This window comes from Dipodomys merriami, unplaced genomic scaffold (assembly GCF_024711535.1).
Source record: "Dipodomys merriami isolate MVZ:Mamm:240054 unplaced genomic scaffold, mDipMer1.0.p SCAF_10, whole genome shotgun sequence".
NCBI classification, from domain to species: domain Eukaryota; kingdom Metazoa; phylum Chordata; class Mammalia; order Rodentia; family Heteromyidae; genus Dipodomys; species Dipodomys merriami.
The window spans coordinates 26,362,397-26,382,072 of record NW_027202271.1 but is presented as its reverse complement, the minus strand read 5'-3'; the positions used below and the strand labels follow the sequence as shown (position 1 = coordinate 26,382,072).

The window sequence follows — 19,676 nt, the reverse complement described above, 5'->3', positions numbered from 1 at the left end:
AAATGGGGTGACTGGCCAGGCAATAGTGGCTCCAGCCTGTAATCCTAGCAACTCAGGAGGCTGGGATCTGAGGATCATGCTCAAAGCCACACACACACACACACAGCAGCAGCAGCAGCAGCAACTTCAACCAAGTCAGCCCAGCTATACCAGCTAACCAAACTCTCTAACACTGCTCAAACAGAGTGTGGTTCATAGTCTAGGACTTTACCCATTTGGCACCTGCCTACAAGGCAGGGCACGTAGGCACGAATTCTGCACCCAGAGGCAGCGCCGCGTGGGCTCACAGCTCACCTTTCTGTATCAACCTGCCCCATACTTCAGCCAGGATAAAGTCTCCCTCTGTATGTGTGATCCATGCATTATAGTACAAATGACTTATTATTTCCAGTTCCGTTTTTGAGTGGAAGATCTGATGGGAGATATCAATCCTTGTTTGTTGCAAAATATACACAGTAGTAAAATCAGGAAGAAAAAACAACTCTGCCACCTTGAAGTTTCCCAAGGAGCTACATAAATGATTTGCCCCTAAAAATAAGTTGCCACGCGCAAAAACAGACACAGGAAGCTCATAGTTTGCTGAGAAAGCCAAAGTAAAGACCCACTCCACAGAGAGAAGGCACAGAATGTGCACAGCATTTCCTCGCAGCCCGGCGCGCTCTCCTGCAGGGAGCAGCTGGGCAATCACTGTGTCCCCCAATCAACCCAGCTTCCAAGACGGTGATTCAAAGTTAGCCTGAAGTTTTTGTTTTGTTTTTTTGCCAGTCATGGTGCCTGAACTCTGGGCCTGGGCACTGTCCCTCAGCTCTTCAGCTCAAGGCGAGTGCTCTACCACTTGAGCTACAGTGCCACTTCCAGCCTGAAGTTTTTATAAGAGTCTTTTAAAATCCTTGCACTGACTAAGAAAAAAAAAAACATCATGAGCCAAGCAGGATGTGGAAACTTCAATAAAGTGAGCAACACTTGCTGTAAGCAGACAATTATGTCACAAAATTCAGCTTTTAACTTCATTGAACTTTAGACAAATGTCTTGCCTCACCATCCTGGTGAGAGGGAACTGCACAGAGGGAGCTTACAGATAGCATTCACCTTCGACTCACTCCTCCATGTAGAAACCATTACCTTAGGCCAGTGATGCGGGCGGCCTTATAGGCTCTGAAGCCTTCTGAATTCCTAACCTGAGGATTGAGTTATAAACAAGAGCCAAGTGCTGTGTGCTGATGCCTCCCGCCTGTCATCCTAGCTACTCAGGAGGCTGAGATTTGAGGATCACAGTTCTAAGCCAGCCTGGGTAGGAAACACGTGACACTCTTATATACAATTAAGTACAAAAAAAAAAAAAAAAAAGGCCAGAAGTGGAGTGGCCACTTATGTGGTAGAACACAAGCCTTGAGCAAAATAGCTCAGGAACAGTGCCCAGGATCTGAGTGTTAGACTGGGTTTACTAACACTGAGTTCAAGCCCCAGGACTAGCAACCAATCAGTCAATCAATCAACCAATCAATTAATAAAAAATAACCAGAGCAAAAGAGACTGAAGTTATAGCCCAAGCAATAGAGTTCCTACCTAGAAAGTACAGGTCTTGAATTCAAACCCTAATACAGCCAACGGAAGAAAAATAAGAGGGGAGGGGGGGAGATTAGCAGAACCTAGGGAAATCTCTAAGGAAGAAAGTTAAATAACATTTGTGAGCAATATTGTCTAAGAGTCCATTCAATTCCATAGCTAGCAATTTCCTATTTTCTTTTATGATTTAGGAAGGGCCTGGGACCTCAGGTAAAATGGGTTGCACAGCCTCATGCTGGGGTCCCCTGGAGGATTCAGAGGATCAGAGCAAGAAAGGAACATGGAGATAACCACTGTATACGTTACCTTTATATATATATATATATATATATATATATGTATATATATAATATTATATACAATATTATATATATAATATTATATATATAATAAAAGAAAGGACCATGGAAGAAATATGGCACAGAGCTGCAGAGCTAGCATGAATTCAGAGAAGAGGGCAAGGCTCAGAAACCTGGGAAACAATGTGTCTTCTTACTCCACCTCCCCCTACCATCCTAAACTCACCAGATCAGCTGCTGCAGTTTTACTCTGTGTGGCTGATGTTCTGATCAGGAAGCTCACCTGTCCCTCTAGCTATAGGCTCCAAGCAGGAGTTATACATCATCATTCGAATATTCACACATTTCCTTTTGTCTTCTGAGAGTTCCTATACTGGCAATCTTTCCTCTGTGACCTCTGTGTGGTCATTGCTTTTCTAAGAAATCCACTGACATCTCATTCTCCCATTGCAGAGACTGGGGGTAGAACCCCTTATATCTTTTTTTTGGGGGGGGGTCCGGTTGTGGGGCCTGAACTCTGGGCCTGGGCACTGTCCCTCAGCTCTTCAGCTCAAGGCTAGCGCTCTACCACGTGAGCCACAATGCCACTTCCGGCTTTTTTTCTTTCTGCTTATGTGGTGCTGAGGAATCGAACCCAGGACCTCAGGCATGCAAGGCAAGCGCTCTACCACTGAGCTACCTTCCCAGCCCCTTATATCTTTTGTGAATGAATTTAGGATAACTGAGACAGAAAATGCTCAAGAAAGGCCCCAAAAATGTAGAATGAAAGAGACTTGGCCTGAAGAAGTCAGGTTGCATGGAAAAAACAAGGAAATACATTCTTTAACCCCTTCTAACTAGTTTGTGTTCTACTAGGAATTGAGCTCAGTGCCTCCTACTTGCAAGGTGGACTCTCTACCTGGGTTATTTTTAAAGTAGGGTCTCTTTATGCCTTGGCCCACCTGGGCAGCAATCTGCCTACTTGTGCTTCCCAAGCTGCTGGGGATGACAGGTCTATGCCATTATATCCAGCAAGGGTGCTTTCCCCTGTAGCTGGGGTTACAGGTGCATACCCCGCCATTGAGTGAGATGGAGTCTTACGAACTTTTATGCCTGTCCTAGGCTGGCCTCAACTTCTGTAACTCTGCTCCCAAATAGCTAGGATTGCAGGCTTGAGCCACCATGCCAGATTTCTAACTAGTATTTAATTACACAACTGATTCTAAAGTCTGTGTGATCTGATAAATCAGAGGGAAAAAATGGTAGGGATCAGAGATACAGGTCGTGGCAAGAGTGCCAGATTCCGGATGAGAGAAAGGAACCAGCTTGCCCTCTAGTGGCCACATTAGATCATGGAAGTGCGTGTGAAAAAGACCCTTTCTAATCTCCAGAACCTGGAAGATCCATATAGACAAAAATGATGTTGCCTGAAATAACTTTTAAAGAGTACTGTGGGCTTCTTTTAAGATCTGCAGTAGAGGCTCCTTATAACTACTGAAGAGACTAATTTCAAGAAATAATAAGTCTAATGTTACTACACTGATTTGTAATCTAATAGAGTAAATTGTTTTTCAATGATATGGTATTTTAAAGGAAAGAGATACAGCTTTTCAACTACACTGCCTTAGCCAAAAAAAAAAAGCCTCCACGTTATAAAAAAAAAAATCTATGATCTGGGCTGGGAATGTGGCTTAGTGGTAGAGTGCTTGCCTAACATGCATGAAGCCCTGGGTTCAATTCCTAAGTACCACATAAACTGAAAAAGCCGGAAGTGGCGCTGTGGCTCAAGTGGTAGAGTGTTAGCCTTGAGCAAAAACAGCTCAGGGACAGTGCCCGGGCCAAGTTCAGTACCTAGGACTGGCAAAAAAAAAAAAAAAAAAAAAAATCTATGATCTACAAGGAAATACCTTACCCATTAAAACTTGGAGTTTTGCGTATCTTTTTCCTTTGGTTATACATACTGTGCTTATTATTAGCATGTTAAAGTGGCATATGTCCTATGACACTTTATAAATAAATTAAACAAATAATAAATAAACAAATACATAAAAGCACACAGGCCCATCTCTAGTGACTTTTATTCATGACTGAGGTCACAGTACAAAGAGCACAGGTTGTTGTGAGAATATCTGAAGCACTCCTTCCTGTGAATGATGTTAGGAAGGTCACACAGGAGCTAAAGGAGAGCAGTAACAAGCTACGCCTGGGATGTTCATTTATTAGAAGCTATTCTTTTCAAGCACAAGACAGCAAAATACGTTGCTATTACAAACATTACAAACATCTACTTGCTTGTGCTAGCACCAGAAAACAAATACATGATTGATGAATGACACAGGATTCATTGAAAGCAAACAACTCCAAAATAACACCTGGGAGAATTACAGATGTCTGGCACCCACTGGGCTTTGGGCTGTTTGGCTGGAATGCCTCACCTCTCTGCTCCCTCCCCTCCTGCCTCCACCACATTTCTATCATGTTTTTTCCTAATCTTACTCCCTTGAGCGGATTTTGATGTTTTCCACTTTGCTGCCACAAAGCTGACTTTCACTTACACCAACCATCCAAACTTGTCTGCATGTCATATGCTCTACTGAAACAGCCAAGGGAGGAGAGAACTTACAGGTTGTTGGGGGAAGAGTAAGGGATCCTTTACAAAAGACTAAAAGAGCCAGGCGCCAGTGGCTCATGCTTGTAATCCTAGCTACTCAGGAGGCTGAGATCTGAGGATCACGGTTCAAAGCCAGCTCCGGCAGGAAAGTCTGTGAGACTCTTATCTTCAATAAACCACCAGAAAACCAGAAGTGGTGCTGTGGCTCAAGTGGTAGGGCACTAGGCTTAAGCTGAAGAGCTGAGGGCCCAGAGTTCAAGCCCCATGACCGACCAAAAAAAAAAAAAAAAGACTAAAACAAAATTACAAATTCTCTAAACATGATGATTCAGTATCTCCTCAAATAATCAAGGCTTGCCAATTGTTCTTAACTGAGAGAAACCTGGACACCCTTCCTAACTACCACCAAAAGACAGACAAAGGAGGGTAGAAGGGCAACTCCTAAATGTTCCCAAGCAGAAGTGTGGCAGAACAGTAGATCACAGAGCCAGGCACTACTGTCGTGGGGAGGGGCAGTGAGACCACTCAGTCCCCAGCGAAAAGTGCTGACATGCAAGGACCGCACCTGGAGTTGGGATTGGAGGAAATGGCCAGAGGGCCAGCCCATATGGGCTATTAAGCATTTGGGGCTAGGGCGGGGGAAGGGGGAGGCTGGGTGTTGGTTTTAGCCAATGATTGTTACAAGAAATGCACACCTTAAGTTTAAATTTCCCGCCAAGGTTTTGCTTGTGGGAAGCAGGGGACTAGAAAAGGGTGGTTGATGGCCCGCTGGGTTAGGGCTCCCATTGCTCAGAAAACAGCAGAAGCAGAGTTACAAGGTTATGATGGAGTTACAGAGTTACAATTACAGTTACTAGCTAAAGTAATGAGTTACCACAGCACACTTACATTTATTTATATCTTAAAATCATTCATTATCCATTTTACACAATCCAAGTCAAAAATCATATTACGTCCTCCACCATATCACTACTACAATCACTGTATGCACTTTAACTGTTTCATTCCCAGGAAACAAGCACTACTATTAGTCTTTTTTTTTTTTTTTGGGGGGGGGGTGCTGGTCCTGGAGCTTGAACTCAGGGCTGGGTATTCCAACTTCTTTTGCTGAAGGGTAGTGCTCTACCACTTGAGCCACAACTCGACTTTGGGCTTTTCTAGTGCTAAATTGGAGATTAGAGTCTCATGGACTTTCCTGCCAGGACTGGCTTAGAAATGCAATCCTCAGATTTCAGCCTCTTAAGTAGCTAGGCCTACAGGTGTGAGCCACTGGCACCTGGGTGGCATCTGGTTTTGAGTGTTTTATTGGGTGGAAGGGGAAGGAGAGTGTTTGTGTTTGAACTGCGGGCCTTGTACTTGCTGAGCCACACCTCCACTCTATGTACATAGCAAGACACTGTTCCAAAGGAAAAATAAGTAAAAATCATCATCATCATTATCATCACCCATCTTCAAAGATCTGCTCATATCAAGGAATACAGCCTAAGGGGTCTCAAACTTCCCTGCACATACAACACCCTCAGGGAGCTTAAAAAATCGTCATGCTCAACTCAAATTCTGTGTCAAGCCTGAATGTCTAGGACTGGAAATCAGTCATTAGCATTTTTTAAGATCCTCAAATGACTTCAACAAGCAACAAAACCTAAAACACTGAAATGATCTATTTCTTTGCAAAAAATGGTATTGGAGCATTTATACAAAATATCTAAGAGTAAGCATTCAGTATATGCTAAATGATCATCATGTTTTTCTACTGAATTAATATCTGTATGATTTAATAACGATCAGTTGTTCTACAAAATAAAATTTTTTGGGGGGAATAGTATTCAAATGAGTCTTTCATTTAGACTTATTAACTGTTGCTTGTGATTATAACCCAACATCTATAGTTATTTCTAATAAATTGTAAATGTTCAGTAACTATTTGCTGAGTGGATTAATGAACATATTGATACATTTATGGAAAAGATGGCTTAGTGGAAATTCTTTTTTTAACACAGCAATAAAATACCCCCTTCTAAAAGTATTATATGACTAAATGAAAAAATAATTACAATACATATATAAGGTGCTTTTTTATTGTTGTTGCTGTTGGTCATGGGGTTTAAACTCTGGGCTTGGGCACTAGCCCTCAGCTCTTCAGCTCCAGGCAAATGCTCTACCGCTTGAGCCATATCGCCACTTCCGGTTTTTCCTGCCCAGGCCGACTTTGAACCATGATTCTCAGATCTCAGCCTCCTAAATCGCTAGGATTACAGGCCTGAGCCACTGGTGCCCAGCCTATAAGGTGCTTTTAAAAAGGATTCCTCTCTTTCTTTCACATAGGGCAGCCAAGATTGTATCATTTTTAAGATATTTTACCCTTCTCGGGTTGGACCACATAGAGAATGTATCAATATTACTGCCATTCCTATGAACCCCTAGTAGAGCTCCCCTGCTGGCTAAAACTGATAGTGAGGACACTATCAGTAGAGCTCCTCCTGTTGGCTAGAACAGAGTAGTGCAAGAGTCCTGACTACCAGCATCAGCAGGCTGAGCAGTATCAATGCTGTCAACTTTCTTCCCTGAATTCAACCAAAGAGTGAGTAAAAAAGCAACTTTTAATTCTCAAACTTTAAGCTAGCCTCACACATTCAGGAAGACTTTCTTCCTAAAAGTTAGTTCCTTTGTCTCTAAGCCATAGGAATCTCCCAGAAGTTAAAGGTTCAGTCAGGCGCCAGTCACTCATGTCTGTAATCAGAAGGCTGAGACTTAGAGGATCACAGTTTAAAGCCAGCTTATCCATAAAAGTCCTTAAGACTCCTACCTCCAATTAAGCCACAAAAAGCCGGACTAGAAGTGTGGTTCAAGTGGCAGAGTACCATCCCTGAGCAAGCAAGGTAAGCAAGAGTTCATTGTTCAGCATTTAAACCCCAATAGTAGCACACACAAAAAAGTCAGAGGTTCAAAAGACATAACTGTACTCTCAAATACCACATAAAATTTTCAGTATTTATCAAAATAAGTAAATTATGATATAATGGAAAAATAACTCATAGCTATAAGGTACTGAAGAAGTCCATCTAACAAGGAAAATTATTAAAGTATATTTCAGTATTATCTACTTCTTACATTTAGTAATATTCTGAATTACATCAGGATAGACAAACCTGCTAACTAGAGTTCAAAAATATATCTAAGTAGCCAGGTGCCAGTGGCTCACACTTGTAATCCTAGCTACTCAGGAGGTTGAGATCTGAGGATTACAAAGCCAGCCTGGTCAGGAAAGTCCATGAAACTCTTGTCCTAAAACTATTCAGAAAAAGCCAGAAGTTGTGCTGTGGCTCAAATGGTAAAGCACTCGCCTAGAGCAACAGAAGCTCAGGGACAATGCCAGGCCCTGAGTTCAAGTCTCAGGACTGGCACCAAAAAAAATTCTATAAATTCCCTCCCCCCTCTCTCTTTCCCTTTCTCCCTCTCTCTCTCCCTCCATCCCCCTTTCTCTCACCCTCTTCAGTACTGGGAACCAAACCTGGACCTTACACATGCTAAACAACTACTGTCACTAAGTCATATGCCCAACCCCCAAATAATCACTCTAATGTAGTTATTTATCAACCACACACACACCAAAAAAAAAAAAAAAAAAACATGCTGTTCCACTTACTACAGTCATATTACAAGGTGAGAACCTGGCAATATGGCTCTCAAGGAAAGGAGTCAGATAACTCCACGTGGTCTAAAATGCAAATCCCTGGCTGGAATTGAAGAGAGGAACTAAAATCCATAGGAGTGTGCAGTCACAGATTCCCAAGCTAAGTTGGGTGCTTGTAGGCACATTTGTCTTAAAAACACACCTCTGTCAGCCCTATCAGTTAAATAAACTGAAAGTCTAAACAATTACCAATCTCAACTAAGTGCCAGTAATCTGTAACCCTGTGCTGGCCCCCTCGGCCACTGCTCCACACCCCATACATGGAAAGTGGGCATTTACCAGTTGAATTTTTAACTTTTAGCATAAACAATCATAATGAATAGTTAGAAATACAACTGAAAGGAGAAAAGGAAAAAACTTTTGAGTGTCTTCTTATAGGGGAAAAGAATTATTTTTATTTGATACATTTTAATCAATCAGAATTCATGAAAAGTTACAAAAACTTCTAACACATGTCAGCTTTTCACAGATAAAAGGCTCATGTATGTGTGAGCGCACACACACACATGCACATGCACACCACACACACACACACACTTCTTCCTTCTCAAACTATTTCTGGTAAGTTTAGAGAAAAACATATTAAAACTCAGTGTAGGTGCTAGGAAGGTGGCTCAGTGGTAGAGTGTTTACCTTGCATGCATAAAGCCCTGGGTTTGATTCCTCAGCACCACATAAGCAGAAAAAGCTGGAAGTGGTGTTGTAGCTTAAGTGGTAGAGCGCTAGCCTTGAACTGAAGAACTCAGCACCCAGGCCCAGAGTTCAGGCCCCATGACTCCCCCCCCCCCAAAAAAAACAACTCAGTGTATTCAATCACATTCCTGCTGGGTATGAACTCTAATGATATCATTATGATAATCAAGCAACATTCTATTTAATATACATAAAACAAAACCACCCTTAAGAAAAAACATGAATAATAAGGATAGAAAACTGGATCTTGCCAAATGCCAATGGCTCATGCCTGTCATCCTAGCTACTCAAGAGGCTGAGATCTGAGGATTGCGGTTCAAAGTCAGCAGGGGCAGGAAAGTCTGTGAGAATCGTATCTCCAATAAGCCACCAGAAAACCAGAAGTGGCACTGTGGCTCAAGTGGTAAAGTGCTAGCCTTGAACTGAAGAGTTGAGGGATAGCACCCAGGCCCAGAGTTCAAGCCCCATGACTGACCAAAACAAAACAACACAACAAAAAAACAGCTATCTAATAAAAGAAGAGCAGGAAAACACAAGCTTGCTTTTAATAATAAACATGAAAGTGGTGTTGAAGAGACATTAATTTTATTTTCTGAGATTTCAGTCTAAAAATCGCCTTATAAAAACAGACACCTCCTAACTTGGAATTTAAAAAGACAAAACCAAAAAACTCAAGGATATGGCATTTTGCACATAAGATATGACAATCAAAAGGAAAGAAAAGGAATTTTTACATGCAACCGAGAAGCTACAACAGGCATTTTATCAAAACATACCACATGCGCCTACATTCACCATACCTGAACCCACTGCTCTGCCAATGCTGCGTGTTAATAAAAAAAAAAAAAGTGTGAAACAAAAACGAAAATATTAGAACAGAATATAAAACTATTTCATGGAGAACTATAAAATTAATTCATCTCGTATTTAAGCTACATCATTAATTTAATGAGTTATTGTTCACACAACATATAAACCACATACATCTTACTCACTGTCCAACAGCTAGGTTTTATTTGCTCAAATATTTTGCCCTTTTTCAGACTGCAGGGCATGTCATTAGATCCTTGTACTAGTTTCCTCTTTTCTGTCCATTGTGTAATTCTTTTTTTTTTTTTTTTTTTTTTTTTTTTTTTGGTCTTAGGACTTGAACTCTGGGCTTGGGCACTATCCCTAAGCTCTTCAGCTCAAGGCGAGCACTCTACCACTTGAGCCACAGTGCCACTTCCAGTTTTCTAGTGGTTTATTGGAGAAAAGAGTCTCACAGACTTTCCTTGCCAGGGCTGGCTTTGAACCGTGATCCTCAGATCTCAGCCTCCTGAGTAGCTAGGATTACAGGTGTGAGCCACCAGCGCCCGGCTTTGTAATTCATTTTTATGAGATAATGCAGAAGTCAAGGGAACAAAGATATGACTTTTAGCTTGGATCTCTTTGATGCTTTCTGACAGGATAATCTAAGTCATTACTGAGCACAGGTAAGAATAACCACTGTCAAAGTACAGTACTACCTCAAATCTGGAATAGTAAAATTTAGATTTTAGCATCGGACATGAAACATTCACTTTTAACAGAAAAGAAAAAAAATAGAAGCTGTCTGAGCTGTTCATAGTTCTGTTCTTAGTTCTGAGGGTAGAAAGCAGAACTTTCCAAAATATCCAAAACCCAGCCACTACCAACTTGACGTTAACATTTCTGTCAAACCTGGCCCATGACTGTGTCTAGAAATTAATTCCTCTGGTGGGAAACTGGTGGCCTGGAGCTCCACCGGCACTTACTTCTCTTTGGCGACACCGCCTGCAAGCAGGCGGTCACAATGTCACAGTTCCTCTGCACTTTATGTAGAAGCCGATCTTTCTGCTTTAGCTGCCGGAGTAACTTGGCCGACTGAACTCCAATTCTGTACTTCAGCTCTTGAAGAATCATCTTCAGTTCATTAGGGTCTATTAGTAAAAGGAATTTAAAAAAAAAATAGTGCCATAAATAACTTGAGAGGAATACAAACCCTAGTGTGATACTACTCAAAAGACAAATACCAAGCCAGATGGCAGTGGCTGACCCTGTAATCCTAGCTACTCAGAAGCTAACATTTAGAGGATTGCCATTTGAGGTCAGAAATGTTCACGAGCCTCTATCTTCAAAATAACCAGCAAAGTGCAAGGCTAAAGGCTTAGTTCAAGTAGTAGAGCATCAACCTAGCAAGCACAAGGTCCTAAGTTCAAAGCCATTACTACCAAAGAAAAGGGCAACTAACAAATTCCACATTAAACTGGAACTATGCAAGTGGTAAAACCTCTTGACCTGAATTAGTTGGGGGTGTTACTCACTGCTTAACATCTGTGACATTTATATTACACATATATCTGTATATATGTGTATACATACAATGAAGTTTTATTTAGCCATAAAGAAAAATGAGATTATGTCATTGAATGAGTGGAAATGGAGACCATCATGTCAACTGAAATAAACCAAATTCAGAACAACAAATATCACATTTTCTCTTATATGTGGAATCTACATTTAAACAGAGGGAAAAAATGATATGAATGTAGGAGGAAGATGAAAGGGCTTGGGTGGAAGGGGAACAAGAAGAGATAAAATCAAAGTGTATTATATGTGTATGAATGTCATAATGAAATCAATTAAAATGTACACAAAATTTCTAACATTGAGTACTTTGTACGTATAAACATATATTCCTCTTCACAGCCCTATAAAATGGATATCATTATCTCTCCTCAGGAAAAGAAGACTGAAAGAGGTCAAATAGCTTGTCCAAGGCCACACAGTGAGTCAGGAAGAGTGGCAAGAAAACAGACAGTCCAGCTGCCCTTAGCAACCAGTTTGCTACTTTATAGGCAAAATATCTAAATAGGCACTGTGTGGTGCCACACCATAATTCCTAACAACTAATACACAAGTTATCTGCATTATGTGAGGATTTTAACTGCATGAAAGTATGTTAGCATGGAATTTTTTACACTGAAAGAAAAGATTAGCTTATAAACAGCATTATTGAAGCAGACAGTTGAATCCATGACCTCGAACTTAGCATTCTAATGCTATTTACTAGTAGACTGTGCACCTTTATATAACATGGATTTGTTCATCCTAATAGGGCTGACTACCACAAAGAAAGGACCAGCAGGTAACTCAACACTAACACAATTAGTAGAGTTGTTCTAGAGATAGAGCAATACCTCCATTTGCGGGATTTAGGGAGATAAAGAGTGGGGTCAAGCTTTAACAGATCCCATGAGTGAGTGGCAGAGGTGCCTTGCAAAACTGTACCTACCATTTGGCCAGTTTTCCTGTTCCCAAAAGAAACTACTAATCGCTAAAACTCCTTTTGTGGCAAAAAAAAGTGAAAGTCAAATCCTAATTTTCACTTTGTTGAAAGAATTTATTGCCCTCTGGAACTTCCGGCACACGCACACATCCTGGGAACAGCCAAATAACTGCATCAAACAACCTGGCAACCACTCCAGCCAAAGTCAACGCAGGAGGAGGAAGGGGGAAGCCATTTGCAACGATTAGCAGGGAGGCGGCGGGAATCCTCGCTAGGAAACTAGGAGAGGAAGCTGAAAGCTGTTTACATAGATTTGAGAAAGCAGACAGATTGATTATTTCCTGGAACTAGCTGGTTTTGGATTGTACAATGGGAAGGCAGAAGGCCATTCTCCAGTGCCCTGCCTGATCATTTAGCACCGAGACAGTAATTGCAAAAGATGTAAGTTTTCCACACCTCCCTAAAATTTTGCAAATCGAGGCATTCCTATCTATCTCTGTAACACATGCTGTATTACTGAATGAAAAGCAAGCTAGTATGAAAAGTTCAACACACACACACACACACACACACACACACACACCATAATTCCAATCAGGACACAATCCTCAGAATTGATAGCAAAACAAACTCCAAATTAGCCTCTCTCCTGGGGGGGGGGGGGGGAGAAACCAAGGCCACTCCACTTCCTCAGATTCAGGTCGACTCTGCAATGAAACCAGTGCTCCAAGGGGCGCTCTCTCCATTAATCCACCACCGAGAGAACCAAACCCAAGAAAACACCCAGTGCACTCTGCGTGGAACCTTGCTCTCTGGCCGAAATGGAATTCACCCTCTTTGATGGGACACAGAATCCTCTCATTAATTCTGCCTCACTAGTTAAACCCTGCCCAGGTGATGTGGATGGGGAAAGGGGCGGGGGGATCGCCTGTACACCCCGGCCTCCTCAGGGTAACATCTGGCACACAAACCAGAAACAGCTAAGCAGCTGTTCAGGTGAAATCAGATTCCCTACAGTCCTTTGCCTAGGGCCTGCGCGAGAGGGAACTGGGCCTGGGACTGTTGGGGCGGGGGGGGGGGGGGGCGTGAATCTCCCCATCCTCTCCATCCATGCAGAGGAGACGCGAGGGGACCGGGTGCATCAAGAACTCAAGGTGTATAATCGGGCGCTGAGGATCGAGGTTCAATGCCAGCCCGGGCAGGAAAGTCCAAGAGACCCTGATCTCCAATTAACCACCACAAAGCTGCAAGTGGAGCCGTGGCTCGGGTGGTAGAGCGCTAGACTTGAAAAGACAAAGCATTCGGTACAGTCAGGAGTTAGCAATCACGTGGGCACCAGCATCAGACCAAAGCGGATCCCCACCCCCACCCCGAGCGAATCCTTGCGCGCGCGGCGCCCGGGATCGGGGTGCGCCCGGGTCCCCGCCAGCCCTCACCTTTCTGCCGCAGGTACCGCCTCTGGAGCCCCTGGCTCGGCCGCTCCCGCAGCTCCTGCAGCGCGCGCGAGTCGCCGGCCCCGCCGCGGCCGCCCAGGACCGCGTCGGAGCCCGAGGCCTCGGTGGAGCTGTCGGGGCTGTCGCGGCGCCGCCCGCGGCCCCCGAGCCCGTGGCCGCCGCTGCCCGCCGCCGCCGCCGCCTCCTCCGGGCAGCTGTAGAGCTCGGTGAGCAGCCCGCTCACCAGGGACGCCGCGCGGCTCGTGCGGGGCTCGGGCTCCTCGTCGCCCTCCCACGAGTCCCGGGAGCCCCGCGGGGGTGGAGCCGGAGCGGGGGACACCCCGGGAACCGCGTCCTCCAGCCTCGCCCGGCCGGAGAACTGCAGCGCGCGGCGCTCCGTCCGGCCCCGAGGCGCAGCTCCGACCTCCATGGTCCCCCGGCAACCCCGCCGCTCGGCGCCCGCCAGTTCCGGGAGGCGGTGCGGCCTCGCCTCGCCTCTCCTCGCTTCGCTCCGCGGGGCCCGAATCCCCGACGTGCCCCGCCCCGCCGCCGACACGGCCGGGGCCACGCCGTCCGGCTACCCGGGGACACCTGCGGCCGGGCAGCGGCGGGCTTCGCCCGGGACACGCGAGGGGGGCGCTCCGCAGCGAGGGGGAGCGGAACGAGGCCGGAGCCGGGCTGGGTGAAGGTCAGCCCCGCCGGGACGGGCGCGCCGGCTGCGGCCACCCTCACTTACACGCCCACTTAACCGGGTCCCAGGGCAACTCTTAGCCTATTGGGCTCCAGCTGGAAATACCGATCAATAGCCAGGCCCAGACCGGGACCTCCCCACCTTCCCACCTGAGTGAACGCGCTTAAACAAGTTCTTTAAAAACAAACTAAGTCAACAATAAAACCAGTTGATACTTGGGATGTGATGACACAGTGAACTTGTTTCCTCCAGGGAAAAACAACTGGGTCATGAGGTTTAATAAACGTTCAGGACTTGCTCTCTGACAAATCGAGTTGATGAGAGATACTGGGTCTTTGTTGTTGTTTGTTTGGGGGGGTGTTTGTTTTTTGTTTTTGTTTGCTTGTTTTTTGGTAGTGGTGGTGATACATTTGATCTCAGAGCCTCATTCCTGCTATGAGAACTACGCCCCACACTCTTTCAGATTTTATGTTTTTAAGATCAGGGGTCCCAGGCCAGGCGCCGGTGGCTCACGCCTGTAATCCTAGCTACTCAGGAAGCTGAGATCTGAGGATCCCCGTTCAAAGCCAGCCCGGCCAGGAAAGATAGTGAGACTCTTTCTCTCCAATAAACCACCAGAAAACCGGAAATGGGGCTGTAGCTTAAGTGGTAGAATGCTGCTAGCCTTGAGCTGAAGAGCTGAGGGACAGCGCCCAGGCCCAGAGTTCAAGCCCCACGACTGACCCCCCCCCAAAAAAAAGATCAGGGGTCCCATTTTTGTCTCATACTAGCTTCTGACCAAGATCCTCCTAACCACCAACTCCTCTCTCTTAGCTGGAATTACAGATGTGATGTACCACATCTGAATTTTGTGGTGAGACTTTTGCCCCTACTGACCTAAAACCACAATTTTCTGGATCTCAACCTCCCAAGTAGTTGGGATTACAGGTCCACCATGCCTGGAGATACACACACACACACACACACACACACACACACATCCTCAGTAGAAGTACTTTGAGGTTACTATTTCACCTTTAGATACCTTTGTGATAATTATCTTCAATATTATTTTAGTACATTATTTTTGTATGCCAGGCCCTCAGTGACTAAAGGGAATTAACCTCATTAGTCCTCACTTTAATATTGAAAAGCAGGTAACCACTGTTCCTCATTTTTAAGGTTCAGGAGTTGAAACAAAAGACAGGCTAAGTAACTTCTCTACTCACAAGGTATGGCTTGAACTTTTCTCAAAGCTTGAAGTGTTTCGGGATTTGGTTATGGACAAATCATTGTTAAATCTAATGCAATTAAACACTTGACTTTTCTGCCTGCCCCGGAGAACAGTGGAATAGAATAGTTGGGCCTCATGTTTGTTCAGCACACTCTTTTTCAAGGCACTTTCCCAAGAGGACCTAACTCTGTAAGTAGGCTCCTGTGTCCCCTGACACCAGCACCACAGCTAAACTGGAACTGAGATAAGGAAAGAAATTTCATAACTTTTTACCTTGTGTCTAGAACTTAAACTAATACTGGAAACACTGTTTCATAAAGGTCTTATAATGACATTAACTTCTGTTGACATTTCATGTTGATTACACAAAATAGAAGGAGCAGAATTAATCTACTTTATGGCTGTTCGTTTGTTTTTGTAGGATTTTTTTTTCTCCCTATTGTCCCAAACATTACATGAATCCCAGGAGAGAGCCCTTGCCATATGCCAGACTTTGCAACAAGAAAGACTTTTATAGGCTCACACACTGAAACTGGATCTCTTTCTTTAGTTGACTTCCCAGCCTTTCTCCTGGTCTCCACCCACTTCAGCTCTATTCTTTTTTTTTTTAGGGTATCTCTTCCAAGAACTTTGATAACCTCAAAAAGAGCTGACACAGGTGAAGAAAGAGGCCAAGAAAAACAGTAGATTATCACTGAATATTTCTACATTAATCAAAACTGCAAATGTATTCCTCGTTGTACTAATCAGAAGAGAGAAAACTGGCAAACTAAAAACTAGCAAGGAGCGTGGGTTCAAGGTGATTGTATTCACTGGAATGATTTTCTCCAGAAATCTGCATAACTCTTTTCTCAGCAGGAGTCTGCTTCTGTGTCTTCCAAGCATGTTCCCCAGCCTGCCTTCTTTGAAATGGAAGCTTACCCTCTGCTAGTTTCTTTCCTTCTTTTTCCCCCCACAGTGTTCAGTGTCTTCCTATGTCTGTGTAATCCACTGATTTATTTTTATCATCCACCTTCTGGCAGGCTCTTTTGTTAATTTGTTCATTAACATATGCCCACCATCTAGCAGAGCCCATGACAAGTTGTAACTAATGAATAACTATTTTGTGAATAAAATGAAAAGCAAAGAAAATACCAACCAACTGCCTAGTTTCCTGAGAAAATATGAATTCTCTAAATTGAGTGTCTATGTAATTACTGCCTCACACAGCCCTTAGTTCTATTTGTTTTGTAACATTGTTCACATCTTCTGTATCCTTGTTGGTCTTTTCTATGTGATATGAGACAGAACCACTGGTCCAACGGAACATAGCTGTCAAAACTAATTATAATTGAAGCTAATCGATAAAGTGGAATTTACTTAAGACTAATTATGCTGTTACTAAGAACCAATGTTTTAATTTAGAAATTTAATTCTGCTAAAATGACAATACAAATAGTTTTGTATCAAGTAGAACCAGGTCACAAAGTCTAACACTACATTATAATTACAAGACACTAAGAAGCAACTATTTCTGGGTTCAATTTACTAGAATAGCCTTTACGTAAAGCTAGCACACAATCTGTAGATGGTAACCATTAAAATTATTTCTATATCTGTAACTAAGCCTGTCAGTCACCTTCACGCATTCAGTCATTGCAAATGACCTTAACTAGGTCATTTAAATTTTTTAGATGGAAGCTCCACTTATAAGACTGGATTGCTATGATGAAAGTGACCACTATTTGGGGGGATGAATGGTTCCTAATATCTAGTAAGTAGTTAGTTTTACTCTCTCAGGGACTGTTCACCTGAGAAGTCAGAAGAGAAATGCGCAGGGCAGTTCTTTGTCTTCATAAGTTGTCAGATTTGCCTTTACATTTTTTGCTGTGTACAAGTTACTTAAAATGCTCAGAATAGAATGTAATCGAATGCAATAGAAAATAGTTTTCAGGGGCTGGGAAGGTGGCTCAGTAGTAAAGCACTTGCCTTGCATGCATGGGGCCCTGGGTTCGATTCCTCAGCACCACATAAGCAAAAAGAAAAAAGCTGGAAGTGGCGCTGTGGCTCAAGTCATAGAGTGCTAGCCTTGAGCTGAAGAGCTGAGGGACAGCGCCCAGGCCCAGAGTTCAGGCCCCACTACCGGACCCCCCCCCAAAAAAAAAATTCTCTGGAAGAAAATAGTTTTCAATCCAGTGATATATATGAGAAAGATTCTCATACTTTTCAAGCCAAAAAGATGAAACATGAAAGGCAAAACAGAGACATTAATACTTTAAAAAGGCATCAAATTTACACAGAAAGGTAAGGCACATTGATATGTAGCAGTTAGCACGTAAGAGGAATTAATGTTGAACAGTATTTAAATCACAAAAGTTGATGCTTGCAATAACTTTGAACATCTAGTTTGAATATTGTTGATTTATTATCACAGTGGATTTCATAATGAAACAGCATCTGAATATTCCCTTGCGATAACAGAAAAGTTGTGATTGCTCATTATATATCACCTAGAGATTAAGCCTCTAACCTCTCATCTATATTACTAATGTCCCTTTTGATTCATTCCACTTTAATCTACTAATTATTTAGAAATATGTGGTTTAACTTCCAAATACTGTGTTTTCCAATCTCTTCCTTTCTTCTTTTTCCTCTTCCTCCTTTTCTACTCTTCTCCATCTTCTTCTTTATGCTGGCAACAGGGCTTGAAATCAAGGCCTCTTTCCTCATGGTTGTTCCTGTACACTTGAGTCACACGTCCTGTCCAGCATTTTTCTGGTTAATTGGAAGTCTGGAAGACTTTTCTGCCTGGACTGGCTTTGACCCTCAGTCCACTAAGCCTCAGCTTCCTAAGTAGCTAAGATTACAGGTGTGAGCCAGTGGCACCCTGGGTGTTACTGACTTCTAATTTCATTTTATAGTGATCACAGAACATGCTATTGTTTTTATCTGTTTAAAATTGAGGTTTCTTTTATGCTTTAGAATGAAGTTTACTCCAAGATACTTGAGAATATTCCAGGCACTTTGTTGGAAGGGAGCCTGTCCATACTAAGTATATGCTCTGTAAGCTATAGCCTCATACAGCCCCTTGTTCTATTGTTTTGTAACATTGTTGGTCTGCTGCTTAATAATTCTAGCTATTATCTAAATGGGTTTTGAGAACTCCAAACATTATTGTTGAATTATCTATTTTCCTTTCATATTTGCAAGGTTTTTTTTGCTGCATGAATTTTGATGCTTTGCTGTTATGTATGTGTATGTTTACAATTGTTATATATTCCTGATGGACTACCTTTTTCTTCATTATAATGTGTCCAGCTTTATATCTAATGACATTTTTTCTTTTAATGTCTATTTTATCTGATATTAGCATGACCATTTCACTTTTCTTGTGGCTAGTATTTAAAATGAATTTTTTTCCATCCCTGTACCCTAATCTAGGATACTTTTGAATCTAAAGTGTGTTGCCCATAGATAACATATAGATAGATCTAGTATTTCATGTAGTCTCACAATCACTGCCTTTTATTCAATTATTTAACTCATTTACATTTAATGTTACTATTGATACAGCTAATTTGTGTTCACCATTTTAATTTTCCCTATCTCTTATGTTTGTTCTACTCTTTACTGATTTTGTTTGTAGTCAGTATTTTCTAATAAAACATTTAGTCAAAATGTTTTAAGGAAGTGACACTGTGGCTCAAAATGGTAGAGCACTAATCGAGTAAAAGAGCTCAAGGACAGTGCCCAGGCCTTGAGTTCAAGCCCTCAACTGACCAAAAAAACTTAATTACTTTAAAATTTCACTCATTTTTTTAACTTGCTATGTCTTTCTTTGTTATTGATAGTATTTGTGATGTTATTTTCTCAGTGATTACTCTAAGTCTACCATATCCCTCTTATCAGAAATAGCTTCATATTTAGCAAAACATGGTAGTATATTTCTGTAATCCCAGCACTCACAAGGTATAGACACAAATAGCAGAGAGTTTGAGGCCAGTTTGGCTACATAATGAGTTCAAGGACAGTGTGGAATCCAGGACAAGACTTAGTCTCAAAATTGAAATAAAAAAAGAAACAGATTTAGATTTATATTAACAATTTCAGTGAGCATTACTCATATAAAAGTCTCTGTTTCCTTACCCCTTCTTGTGGTATTGTTATATATATTATAACTATAAATTCTACAGTGAAATTGTTATAATCATTGTTGCATATAATTCATG

The 19,676-nt window shown here is 42.6% G+C and overlaps 1 protein-coding gene across 1 annotated transcript in view; it reads right to left on the bottom strand.

Annotated features, from left to right (window-relative positions):
- The window catches only part of Tbc1d30 (TBC1 domain family member 30), a 71,930-nt gene extending 57,798 nt beyond the window's left edge, over positions 1 to 14,132 (bottom strand). Inside the window, exons 1-2 of the mRNA XM_069988075.1 lie at positions 13,568 to 14,132; positions 10,618 to 10,782 (exon numbers count right to left, since the gene is read on the bottom strand). Coding sequence (XP_069844176.1) covers positions 10,618 to 10,782; positions 13,568 to 13,994 — 592 coding nt within the window. The 5' untranslated portion in view covers positions 13,995 to 14,132. The remainder of the gene's footprint in view (positions 1 to 10,617; positions 10,783 to 13,567) is intronic.
- Positions 14,133 to 19,676: the final 5,544 nt, after the last annotated feature.